The 13,848-nt window shown below is 45.3% G+C and overlaps 1 protein-coding gene across 4 annotated transcripts in view; it reads right to left on the bottom strand.

The window, feature by feature from the left end:
- Window positions 1-13,848, bottom strand: part of MAPK4 (mitogen-activated protein kinase 4) — a 147,276-nt gene that overhangs the window by 69,248 nt on the left and 64,180 nt on the right. For all 4 annotated transcript variants that reach the window (XM_073680673.1, XM_073680669.1, XM_073680677.1 and 1 more), the window contains one exon: window positions 1,836-3,068. In XM_073680673.1, the coding sequence (XP_073536774.1) occupies window positions 1,836-2,381 (546 nt within the window). In that variant the 5' untranslated portion in view covers window positions 2,382-3,068. The remainder of the gene's footprint in view (window positions 1-1,835; window positions 3,069-13,848) is intronic.

Raw genomic sequence — 13,848 nt, 5'->3', positions numbered from 1 at the left:
AATCCGCTTCTGTCATCTCTTCCCCTAGCGACCCCCAGGATTGGGATGTAGAGAATTTTTTTTCCGTGCTATTAACTCCCCGCCATTCCCTTACTCTCTTCCATTGCTTTCATTTCTCCCCTACTGAGGAGCCAGTGATATCCTGGGGGGGGGGGAGATACAAGCACATTTTTTTAATTTATCTTACCTTTTCAGTGATGCAGGATGCTTTTCAATTGTCACATTTAGTTGTTTTTTTTTTTACTAAATAGATGAGAGAAGTAATTATATGTTACTACCGTGTTTCCCCGAAAGTAAGGCCCTGTCTTACATTAATTTTACCCCCAAAAGTCCCACCCTGCCTTACTTTCGGGGGGTGCCCTACATTGGCGGACCCCCCCCCCCCGAAACCCCCCACCCTGCCTTACTTTCGGGGGGGTCTTACTTTCGAGGAAACACGGTATCGTACCGGTACCGTACACACACTGACACATACAGCCCCATACGGCACCCATACACATACCGTACACACACACACACACAGAGAGAGTTTCGGAACTTACCGTTACTTTCCTTCTGTTTCGATCTCCTCTGCGGTGCCGGGCTGACGATTCGGATGCCGGGGAAGCTGGACCAATCGGAGCGAGCCTGTAGGCGGTGACGTCGCAGCTGATTCGGCCAATCAGCTGCGAGCCGGCTGACTGGCCAATCACAGCTCGAGCTGGTGGCCAGCAAGGACTAGGGAGCCTGTGACGAACAGGCTGATCGGCCAATCAGCCTTACATTCCCCGCCCCCCCCCCCCCCGCTACCCTGCCTTACAATCGGGGGGTGCCCTACATTGGCGGACCCACCGAAACCCCCCACCCTGCCTTACTTTCGGGGGGGCCTTACTTTCGGGGAAACACGGTATGTATCCCTGCACCATTACAAGAACATGAATATTATTTTGTCTCTTCAGTTTCAAAGTTTTGTGAAGGTTTGTGCATTTTGATATACTGTACTGTATGCATAAGCAACATATATGAACTCTGCACATCATATACTTTTATATTTGGGAAGTATTGTATGTCTCAGGCTCTGCTTGTATCTGATTTTTTTATACAAAAATGGCATCAAAATGCCATTTTTTAGTGTCTACTTTAAAAAATAAAAATAAAAAAAATAAGTGTCTGTATATATATATATATATATATATATATATATATATATATCTTGTGTCATTTCTCATTATTACACATAATTTATGGACATTTATGGTGTTTTCTTTGCCTGTGTGGATTGGATGGGTTGTTACCGACATCTGGTGGAAATTTCATGCCAATAGCATCTTTAGAATTAGATTTATTTGTGACGTTAAGTGTTCAACATTTATTTCACCCGCTGTATATGTGTATTTTTTATTTATTCCATTATTTATTATTTTTGTAAGTATATGAATAGATGGGAAATTGAATCCATAACCCCACCAGGGAAAGGCTTAAGCCAGGCAAGATGTAGATATTGATGAGACATGGATGAGTATCTTCAGTAGATCACTTATCTCAGCATATAAGTAAGGGTACTGAAAAACATTAAAGAAAAGTTTGCCAATTTTTATTACATCGGCCAGAATCAGAGAGAACACGAATCATAACCCCTTAGATGCTGCAGTCAACAGAGACAATGGCATCCAAGCGGTTAGACAGAAAGAAGGGGTTCAGTCAGTTTCACCATCAACATAGTCATAGGGTGCTGATGGGTTTTCATGGCAGTTGTCGGCTTAACAAGACAAGGCATAATAACTTACCTGTCAGTGTAACAATGTCAGGCATAATACATTAATATATGACAAGCTAAAAAACAGCTAACAATTTACCTTATGTGAGTAATGCTGATCCACAATACGAGCCAACCCAAAGTCTCCAATCTTGAGAACGAGATCCTCTGTACTAATGAAGATATTGGCTGGTTTCAGATCCCTGTGGAGCACATTGGCTGAATGGATGTACTTCAAACCACGTAGAAGTTGGTAAATGAAAAGCTTGGCGTGGTCCTCGGTAAGTGGCCCTTGTTCCAACAGCCGAGAAAGATCGGTCTCCATGTGTTCTTGGACAATGTAAACCACATTGTACCGAAAAATGTCCCCTTTAAGGTCAGTCCCCCTGGGTCCCAACACGGCGTGAACTTTCACAATGTTATCATGGCTAAGACGACGGATGATTTTAATCTCCCGTAAGGCGTGTTTCATACTCCGACAATCACTTATAGTAATCTTCTTTACCGCCACTTTTCGAGAATTTTTGCTGTCAGTGGCAGAAAGAACAAGACCATTGGCTCCAAAACCCAACGGCTTAAAATCCACAAAGTGCCCACCCAAATCATAGCCGTACATGTTAGCAATAAAATCACACTTCTCTGCCATGGCAATGCCAATCGTTTTTTTTTTTTAATTATGGAATGAGATTTTGCAAAAAATAGGCAAAGTAGAAAGTTGCCGGAAAGAAACTAAATAGAATTGTCATTTGAAAAAATTGCAAAAATGACTAATTAAGAAACCTCAATGAGCAAAAATTGGAAAATTGGGTTTGGATATTTTTGTATTTCCAAGAGCAGCTCTTTCCATCCAAACTTTATGTGCAGTGTACGGGCTTTACATAGTAGGTTGCTGGTTTTATACTCATCTCGTTAAATGAATGTGACGTAATATTGAGTGGTGCAGCCTTTCAATTCACTGGCTCCGAGCGCTGTTCGTTCACTAGCTTCTGCTGATTGTCCACCAGACCTGTAGCATCAAACCTCGAAAGAAAGCATTCCCGTTATTCCCATGCTTGTCACAGCCTGGTGATAATTAATGAATAAGCTTATTCTCCTTCCCTTAATCTGCCTCTCGGTGATGCAATCCGTCCTGTGGGTAAACACAAGTCAGCAACGAGAGACCCAAGCCTTTCTCGTCAAAGCTGTAGAACCATATACTTTTCTGATGGCATCGTCATTGCTCAGCGCTCATTCTAGCAAGTGATCTTTGATCCTGGTACAAGACTGGAGCTCTGCGAGAGACTTGCATTGTGATCTGCGTCCAGCCTTGAGTTCTGTCTCTTTATCATTCTCTCTGAAATCAAGAACGAGATTGATTGAATTGATAAGACAATAACTGGTGGTGGTTTATGTTAATTCTTACTGTGTGAAGGTTGACATGAAGTCTACCGCAAAGTGTCGGAGCCTGACCTTTGGTAATTCATTAGCTCTGCTTACCTACATTGCTGCATTTTTTTTTCTAGTGCAAGAATCCTATAGGTTGTAAAGTCTTACAATAGGACAGAAAAACAGCAAGTACGAAAAGTTGAAAAAGTTAACTGGTAGCATTGTCATTCAGGAATGTCGTCAATATATCCCATGATTATGGGGTCCCTATTGGGGCGTCAAAGGAAATGTATATAAAAAATCTTGCCATGCAAAATTAGAAAGTCCACCTGAGTAGCATTACTGGTCTATAGTAGGTACAAGTCAGAAAAAAAGACTACCAGGTGTTCATACATATAGTCTAGATTGAAAAAAATTGCCCCATTCTTCCTTGCACTCACATTACATTATTTCAGCCACTTGATGTCCAAGGAAGACACAAAGCTACCCCCTCTGATCATGGTTTAAAGAGAAAAATAATAACTGAACAGCTAGCCCCTTTAATACCCTAGACTACCAGGAAAAATACCATTAATCACTTCATCACTGTAGACCACAACGTATATATATTGGCATTATCTGTCCTAAGCCAATAGGCATCTGGCTATAAAGCCCATAAAAAATCCTAGACCACCAAGGATATCACTATTAACCCCTTCCCACTCCATGATGAACTATTACATCATGGTGCAGGTGTGCGGAGTGGGCACAGAAGTTATACAGGTGAATTATTCTGCCTGTAACAACAGTAATAGGACCTAGCACCGCTCTGAGCTGTTTAATGACATAAATGACACTGTTAATTTCTAACAGCAGTATTTAAGTGACATAATGCTTGTGGGGTGTTCATTCGGTATCCAATGTCGCACCCCTTCACTCCCGCAAAGTGACCATTGCCGTAATCTTGGCGCTCCTGTGAAGCCCAACCAGAGACTGGATTCCATCTGAGATCATTATTTGTACTATATACTACGTACATGTTCAGGTCCCCTATGGGGACTAAAAAAAATCAATAAAGTGAATAATACTAGAAAAAATGTTTTCAAAAATATAAAAAAATAAATAAATAAAAGTTTGAATTAACGCCTTTTCCCCAAAGAAAAGAAATTACAAATTTTTAAAAATTAGCTGTTTCTGAAAAAGTTCAATCCATCAAAATAGCTGTAACATTTGTCTCTAAAACTGTGGCTGGCTGATACATTTCTATTATTGGAGAACCCCTTTAAATGCAGTTCAACATCTCAACTTGTGACTTGAATAATTACAAAGGGGAGGAGCATATGCAGATTTTCATAGAAAGAGCATTTATACATCTTTTAGAGGAGTAAACAGGTGAAATAGGGGAAAGTCTGGATTAACTCTATATCTGGGATTCAAATTTTTGGAGCTATGCAAGACCACAACTTGTAGAACATTTTCAGAGAGCACAGAGCAATCAGGGAGAGCTCCAGTTGCCTTACAGCCAGATACCTAGTGTTAGAAGGAGGCGGAGGGACAAATATAGAACAATTCATTACAAACTTATCAATTTCATACACACATGTGAACCAAAAGAAGAATCAAATCTGAGGTAGTAATTGTTGAAATTTTTCAAAATTTTTACACATTTTGTTTTCTTTCCATGTCTTTACGGTAAACATTCCTGTCAAATAAAATGTATTTATTTCCTAAAAGCATAACTAATATTTGGCCATGATATGATTTATATTGTAAATTTTACAAGTTTTCCCCTCTGCAGGCTCTTTCTCTAATTTTTTCAGTTCTCTCTGAGCTACTGGGTGGAAACTAGCTGCTATTATGTGTGCACACATGGACATGAGGGACTCCTGTTCTCCTGTCTCTATGTAGCACATGTTCAGAAGTAGCAGCAGCAGCATGGAGGACATTATACAGCAGGACTGAGCAATGTAGCTGTGATTCCAGCACTAGGAGGGGGTTAAAACACATAATAAAAAGCAGCAGTATAAGCCTGTGTGTCTGTGCTCCTTTCACTTACTCTGCTCCTCCCTCTCCCTTCTCCATAGACTTTAATAGGCAGCTGTAATCTGATCTCTTGGTGAGCTGGCTGCCCACCTTGTGTTAAGACAGATTTTATACATTTCCCAGAAGGACTGTGGACTTCAGGATGTATAGGGAGGGAAAGTGGAGACTCATAAGTGGAAAAAGGAGCATATCTCTCTGATAAGATATATTACAAAGTTTCTCATATTCGCTTGTACTATTGATTTCTGCATAGTTACTTGTAACGATCATGACCATATCAATACAATTTTTCCTTTGAAATAATGCACTTTGTAAGGCTTTTATGAATGATTATATTTAATATACCTGCTCTCCAGATGCATATTTTCCTACAGTCTTGATATTCTCAGAACTCTCTCGTGACCAAAAGGTTTATGGTTCATGTAAATCTGCATGAAAGAGGCATTTCTGGTACTTCGTCACAACCCTTCCCACTAGGAATTTCCCATAACAAAAATTGGTATGAGTGTTGATGATGCCAGCAAAATCCTTGTTCCTTCAGCTAATGGAAAGGGCCGACACCAGGTTTATAGAGGTTCTTCTGTGATAGAGTCCCTGTTAGCCCCTCTTCAACTTTGATTTCTCCTCCTTCCCTTCCAAGTACTATAACTTTTTTATTTTTTGTTCTGCAAACTGTCTCTTCAGAGAGGAAGTGGACTAGAACTCTAGCACCACCTAATGGAAGCAGCGATCCGAAAAGTCAAAAATCTTTGCATGGCCTATAAGTCTCCACACTCTGACATGCCAGTTTTGGCTTGTCACTCTCCACAATGAGAAATGTTACACCTGACACCTTATTTTTTGATCAATAGAGTTGTATGAGAGCTTAATTTTTGTGATATGAGCTGGAGATTTTACTATAACCATGTTGGAATCCATTAGTGTTGAGCGAGCATGCTCGAAACTGCTCGGTACTCGCCCGAGCATCTCACTACTCGGGATGTTCGGCGAGCACCGAGCATTTCCGGGTTACTCGGGCGAAAGGTCGGGTCTCCGCCCTGCATGTTTGGTGCTCTTTACAGAGCCAATGAACATGCAGGCATTGCCAGCCAGTCACTGTAATGCCGCAGCCATGTTGTTTGCGGGCATTACAGTGATTGGCTGGCCGCACAGCGTCACCTTGAGTATTTAAAACCGGGCGCCGCCATCTTGGACACAGTCGCTCCGGATCAGACGGTTTAGGGAGAGTGCTGCTGAGCTAGGGAGAGATTTATACTGCGAAAAAGGTAGTGTAGGGTCCCTAAAGCCTGCGAAATCAAACAAACAGTCCTTCTCAGGACTAATATCCATCCCAGATATCAGGCAGGCAGCCAGGCTGTATAGGAGACGCAGTGGTTATACCAGCAAAAGCTGCATTACAGTTCTGTGTGCTACCGCTGCTCAAATTGCTAGACTTAGTCCCAGGTCTGAGGGGCCAGGAAAAATCCTTTTTTTTCATCTAAATCCTCTTTTTTTTTTTCCCTCAGTCAGACTGTACAAATACGCGTCTTATTAACCTTTTGGTATCCCCCCCCCCCCGCCCAAAAAAAAATTGAGTGTGTCTGTGAGTGTTCAGACACAAATATATCTGTTTAAAAGAGTCTGGTGTAGGCCAGATAACTAGAACTGTGGTTTTGCAGTTCCACGGGTCAAATCTCTGTATTATCCTGTTTTTTTGTCTTTTTTCCATAAATAAAAACATTTTGAGTGTCTCGCTGACTGTTCAGACACAAATATATCTGTTTAAAAGATTCTGGTGTAGGCCAGATAACTAGAACTGTGGTTTTCCTCTTCCACGGTTCAAATCTCCTTTTTATTACCCTTTTTCCATTGATAGTGCGAGTGTAAGCTATTTTACTTCATTTACAATGGGCAAGGCGCGTGGCAAGGGACGTGGAACTGGACGTCCTGATGATGGTGCGTGCAGAGGACGGGGCCGTGGCCAAGGTGAAAATGTGCCACAACCAACAGCCACATCTTCTCGCTCCCAGTTCTTGACCGAATTACTAGGGAAGCACACAACAACACCACTATTGCGAACTGATCAGTGTGAACAGGTTATTAATTGGATAGCAGATAATACTTCCACTCACCTGGGCACCACCACCTCCGGTCTGTCTTCCACACGGTCAAGTGTTAGTAGCCGTGAGTCTCGACAGGATACTCCTCCATACCCTAACGCTCCTTCCTCCCACCATGCCGAGTGTCGTCAGACAGCAACTGATCCCACAGTTGGACACTCTGAAGAGCTGTTCACTGGTCCATTTCCATATTTGGGCCCCTCGCCTGCTCTGCTTGAAGTGGTGGAAGAGGAGATCCCATGTAGCGATGGCCAAATATTTCAACAGCCACGGCCACAGGAAGGCGACGCTGGCAATTTGTCACAAGAGGTGGACGATGACGAGACACAATTGCCGCCACAAAGTGAGGAGGAGGACCGTGGTGCAGAAGTGGAAGAGGAGGAGGTGGTGGATGATCTAGTAACTGACCCAACGTGGCAGGAGGACACGCAGAGCGAGGCCAGCAGCACACAGGGGGAGGGAGGCAGAGTACCCCAACAGGCATGAAGAAGCAGTGTGGTGGCCGCAGACAAAAGGCGGGCAACAGTTCCCCGTAACACCAACACAAGGGACGTTGCCAGTACAACTGGTAGGTCTTCCAGAGTCTGGAATTTTTTTTTAAAGACTCTACTGATAACCCCAAAAAGGCCATTTGTACCACCTGCCAGGCCAGCATCAGCAGGGGTGGCAAAACTACCAGCCTGACCACCACCAGCATGATCAGGCACATGTCAGCAAAGCACCCGACTTTGTGGGGTGAACCCCAGGGTCCACGACCAGTGTCAGCGGGTGTCACCACTGCTTCTTCCGCTGTTGTGCGTGTAATAGAACCTCCTGTTGTGCGTGCAAGGCAATCCCCTGTCCATACTGCATGCAAAGATGCCCCCTCCTCTCAGTCTTCACTTGTTATGGCAGTTTCTCAAGAAACAGCATCAACGTCCACGTCCACGTCCCACCGCAGAATTCAATTGTCCATATCCCAGACCTTTGAACGAAAGCGCAAATTCGCAGCCAACGCCCCACAGGCCACAGTCCTAAATTCGCACATTTCACGACTGCTTGCGTTGGAAATGCTGCCTTTTAGGCTGGTGGAGACGGAATCCTTCCGCAACCTTATGGCGGTGGCCGTCCCTCGGTACTTGGTCCCCAGCCGACACTATTTTGCCCGATGTGCCATCCCCGCACTACACAAGCACGTGTCCCAAAACATCTGCCGTGCCCTCAACAACGCATTTACTGGGAGAGCCCACCTGACAACGGACACGTGGAAAAGTGCTTGTGGCCAGAGACGGTACATCTCCCTGATGGCACACTGGGTAAACATAGTGAAAGCCGGGACCCAGTCGGACCTTGGGACGGAACACATCCTCCCCACACCGAGGATTGCGGGCCCTATGTCAGTCAGAGTTGCCCCCACAGTTACATAGTTACATAGTTACATAGTTTATAAGGCCGAAAAAAGACAAGCGTCCATCCAGTTCAGCCTATTTCTTGTGCACTGCAGCTATTCCGTAGCGTTGATCCAGGGGAAGGCAACAAAAAACCATGTGGTATAGGCCAATTTACATCATTGAGGAAAAATTCACTTCTCGACACCAATCTGGCAGTCAGATTAAATCCCTGGATTAATTAACTAAGCATAAGATGTAATTTTATTGTTCTCAAGAAAGGCGTCCAGGCCTCTCTTGAACTCTTTAAGTGAGTTGGACATCACCACTTCCTCTCCCAGAGAGTTCCAGAGTCTCACGGCTCTGACCGTAAAGAATCCCCTTCTATGCTGGTGCAGGAACCTCCTTTCCTCCAGACGCATAGTGTGCCCCCTCGTCTTTGTCACCATCCTTGGTATAAACAGGTCATGGGAGAGATCTCTGTACTGCCCCCTGATGTATTTATACATGTTTATGAGGTCTCCCCTAAGCCTTCTCTTTTCCAACGTAAATAGGCCTAATTTTGACAACCTCTCTGGGTATTCTAGTCCCTCCATTACCTTTATTACCTTTGTCGCCCTCCTTTGTACCCTCTCTAGCTCCAATATGTCTTTTCTGAGCACGGGAGCCCAGAACTGTGCACAATATTCTAAGTGCGGCCTTACCAGCGCTTTATACAGAGGAAGAACAATGTTCTCATCATATGCCCCTATTCCTCTTCTGATGCATGCCATGACTCTATTTGCCTTCGCAGCAGCTGCCTGACACTGGGCACTCCAATTTAATTTGCTATTAACCAAGACGCCCAGGTCCTTCTCCATGTCAGATTTCCCCAACGGTTTCCCATTTAATATGTATGGGTGACTGCTGTTTTTCTTTCCCATGTGCATGACCTTACATTTATCGGCATTGAACCCCATTTGCCATTTTTTGGCCCAACTCCCCAATTTATCTAAATCCTCCTGTAGCTGTGCCCTATCCTCATCTGTGTTAACTACTTTACAAAGTTTAGTATCATCTGCAAATATTGCTATTTTACTATGCAACCCTTCCACTAGATCATTAATAAATATATTAAATAATATAGGGCCCAAGACAGACCCTTGAGGCACCCCGCTAGTAACCCTGACACACCCTGTGCTTACTCCATTGATAACCACCCTCTGCTTTCTATCACTCAGCCAGCTATTTACCCACTTGCACACATTATCCCCCAGACCAAGCATTCTCATTTTATATACCAACCTTTTGTGTGGCACGGTATCAAACGCTTTGGAGAAGTCAAGGTATACAACATCCACTGACTCTCCCCGGTCCAGCTGTGAGCTCACCTCCTCATAGAAGGCGATCAGGTTTGTTTGGCAGGAGCGATCCCTCATGAATCCATGTTGATAAGGAGTTAGACAGTTATTATCATTAAGATATTCTACAATAGCATCTCTAAGAAATCCTTCAAACAATTTACCCACAACAGACGTTAAGCTGACTGGTCTATAGTTCCCAGGGTCACTTTTAGACCCCTTTTTGAATATTGGTACCACATTTGCTTGGCGCCAGTCTAGTGGGACAGTCCCTGTCCATAAAGAGTACTTGAATATAAGATACAGCGGTCTGTCTATCACATTACTTAATTCTTTTAGTACCCGGGGGTGTATGTCATCTGGGCCTGGTGACTTGTCTATTTTGATATTATTTAGGCGTTTCTGAACTTCCTCCTGGGTTAGGTGGGTGATATTTAGCGGAGGGTTTATTTTATCACTCTGCATTTCCTCCGATAAATTGTTTTCTTTTGTGAAAAAAGTGTACTGCTCCTGCGCATCATCCTCCATCCTCCATGTTCAGCCTCAATCTCAGATATCACCACATCAGTTACAAGCTGGAAGCACTGCAGTACTGCCTCAGCCAAGCGGCAACAGGCTGTGCTGAAACTCATAAGCTTAGGTGATAAACCTCACACTGCTTGTGAGTTGTGGACAGCTGTGAAAGAGCAGGCAGATCTGTGGCTGAGACCGCTGAACCTACATCCAGGCATGGTCATGTGTGACAATGGCCGTAACCTGGTGGCGGCTCTGAGGCGAGGCGAGATCACACACGTACCATGCCTGGCTCATGTGCTTAACCTTGTGCTTCAGCGGTTTCTTAAATCGTACCCCGAGTTGCCAGATATGCTCGTCAAAGTACACCACCTGTCAGCTCATTTTCGGAAGTCGGCTACAGCTTCCGCCGCCCTTGCTGTGTTGCAGCAACGTTTGCAGCTTCCGGCACACCGACTGGTGTGTGATGTCCCCACACGTTGGAACTCTACCCTCCACATGTTGCAAAGGATTTGTGAGCAGAAGAGAGCAGCTGTGGAGTACCAGCTACAACAAGGCCGTCGATATTCAGGTCAGACTCTACACATAAGACCTCAGGAGTGGACCTGGATGTCTGACATATGTACCATCCTGACAAACTTTGAGGAGTCCAAGATGGTGAGTGGCGATGACGCCATCATTAGCGTCAGCATCCCACTTGTCTGTCTTTTGAAACGCTCTCTGCAGAAAATTAAAGAGGAGGCATTGCAGCCAGAGTATGATGAGATGGATCAAGAAGCCGTAGCGGGCGAGTACACACAGCCCAGCCTCATCTCATCCCAACGTGTATTGGGGGACAATGAGGGAGAGGAGGAGGAGGAGGAGGAAGAACAGGAGCTGGTATCATGCGCTGTAGACGGTAGTACCAGTACAACTGTCATAACGTTGGTTCAGCATGGGTGGCCTGAGGACAGGGGGGAGGAGGAAGAGGAGAGCATGGTCAGTCATCATCTTGGTGAGGACACGGAAGTCTTGTCCGTTACCAGTCTGGCACGCATGGCTGACTTTATGTTACGCTGCCTTAACCGTGACCCTCGTGTTGTCAAAATGTTGGGTGACAGTCATTACTGGTTGGTGAACTTTCACTCTCTTATTCCTGAGGTGGAGAGGTTTACAAAAATGGGGCAGTACCAGAAGGCCCTTGCTGCAGAACTGTTAAAAAAATTCCCATCTGAACACGCTAGCGGCAGAGGTCACAGTTCGTTGCCCAACCAAGACGTACAGGCGAGAGAGACGCAACTCCAATCCAGCAGAGGCAGGGGAGCACTGTCAACGTTCTGGGACAGTTTTCTGAGACCTGCCCAGCTTACAGGCCCTGAGGCGCAGGGTACTCTCACAAGGAGTGGAAAGTTTCAAAAGATGGTGAGGGAGTACCTTGCCGACCGCACCAGCGTCCTCCGTGATTCCTCTGTGCCTTTTAATTATTGGGTATCCAAGCTGGACACTTGGAATGAACTTGTTCTGTACGCTTTGGAGGTCCTGGCCTGCCCTGCCGCTAGCGTGTTATCGGAGCGTGTTTTTAGTGTCGCTGTGGCACCCCTGCGGGGGATTACCACAGGATCCATAGGTGCAGGGAGAGATGTACACTTGGGCACACACAACACCTTCCACCCCAGGTCTGAGGGGAGGAGTCAGTTTCCAGGGAGACAGCAAAGGGGCAGTTAGTCTAGAGACGGGTGAAGGAGGAGAGAGACTGAGAGCTGTTGGCTGAGGAGCAGTGAAGCCCTGAACTAGGAAACAGGTCTGTGTTGTGAAGCGCCCTAGAGAGGGGGACGGAGACTAGAAGGAGAAAGAAAGAGATAAAACTATTATCCCTTTAGCTCGCCCGGACACCGGAGTCCGAGATTGCTATTAATTCAGGAATAGCATAGAAAACACGGACAGATCAGGAGGATCTACTTCCCCTGAAGAAGAAGGGGAAAGAGTTGCCAAACTTGACCAAGTATAGGACCAGGGGCCCAGAAAGAGAATTGGTAGCCCCAAGGAAAAGTCCTCATTGTCAGTTGTGGAGAAGTACCCCAAAGAAAGTAAAAGGTGGCAGGTTCAGCTTAAGGCAGGACTGATCCGAAACAACGCACACATTGTTAGAGGAGGCCTCACAAAGCTCCAGAGTGAATATCTCTACCTGCACCGAAAACCTAGTTACCCTCCTGAACTGTACCTGTTACCGGACATCAGTAAAAGAAAGGTACTGAAACAAAGACTTAATGTGTGTGTGTGCCTACTTTGACATTACTGCCTATAGCGTTCGTACAAGCCGTATGCCGATCACCTCAGCAACCATACACAGCGCTGGTAACCGATTTTACCAGTTACCACAGGAGGCGTCAGGACACAATACTCCCATCATCCTCACCCCCATCCTTTTACTGACGGTCCAGGGCATGGAACCGGGAACCGACCAACCGTGATCCCCATAGAAGTAACCCATCCATCCCGGTATCTGAGTAACCCTACCCCTGTCGACCGACTCACCGCTGGGGGAATTATAAGTGATAAGCGCACTCGACTGTCAACTGACAATGCTGACAAGCTGACCCTTATCAAAATGAACAAGGGCTGCATTGGGCCAGACGTCACCACCAAATGACAGCAGAGTAACATAAAGTCAAATCCACTGTGTTATTTCGCGAGGTGTATTCCCATGCACCGCTTCACACCAACACATGGGTATACGCTTCCTCATTTCGGCTGTTTTTTGCTCTTCTCCTTATCCTCAGCCTCCACCACCATAATACTCCGTCCTAATTTTTGGCAGCTTTTGCTTGGAAGGCATAGGCAAAGACTATGGGAGACCAACTCCCCAATAATGGGAATAAAGTTTTTAATATGCTGTACTGCATGGCTCTTGTAAGGGGCATTGCAAGTTCCTCCGTCCTAATTTTTGGCAGCTTTTGCTTGGAAGGCATAGGCAAAGACTATGGGAGACCCACTCCCCAATAATGGGAATAATGTCTTTAATATGCTGTACTGCATGGGTCTTGTAAGGGGAATTGCAAGTTCCTCCGTCCTAATTTTTGGCAGCTTTTGCTTGGAAGGCATAGGCAAAAACTATGGGAGACCCACTCCCCAATAAAGGAAATAATGTTTTTAATAAGCTGTACTGCATGGCTCTTGAACCAAGTCTGTTGAGAGAGTTCCTGCAGTAGAGAAGCCTAAGAGAGGTCAGTCTGCAGTGGAGCGCAGTCCAGACTCAGTTGTAGCTCAGAGAAGTGAGCTTTAGGTGTGCCGGCGCCATAAGATCGGTGAAGCGCGGCAAGCTGCCGTTAGTGTGAGTAGCCTAGTGAGGGCCCGAGTAGGCCGAAGGCGAGTGGAGAGTTAGTACATAGGGGGCAGAGGAGCTTAACTAGCTCACCTCGAAGAATTTA

The sequence above is a fragment of the Phyllobates terribilis genome, unplaced genomic scaffold, assembly GCF_046119375.1.
Source record: "Phyllobates terribilis strain yellow unplaced genomic scaffold, ASM4611937v1 Scaffold_1__5_contigs__length_1240528914, whole genome shotgun sequence".
Taxonomy (NCBI): domain Eukaryota; kingdom Metazoa; phylum Chordata; class Amphibia; order Anura; family Dendrobatidae; genus Phyllobates; species Phyllobates terribilis.
This window is presented reverse-complemented; position numbering and strand designations above follow the sequence as displayed.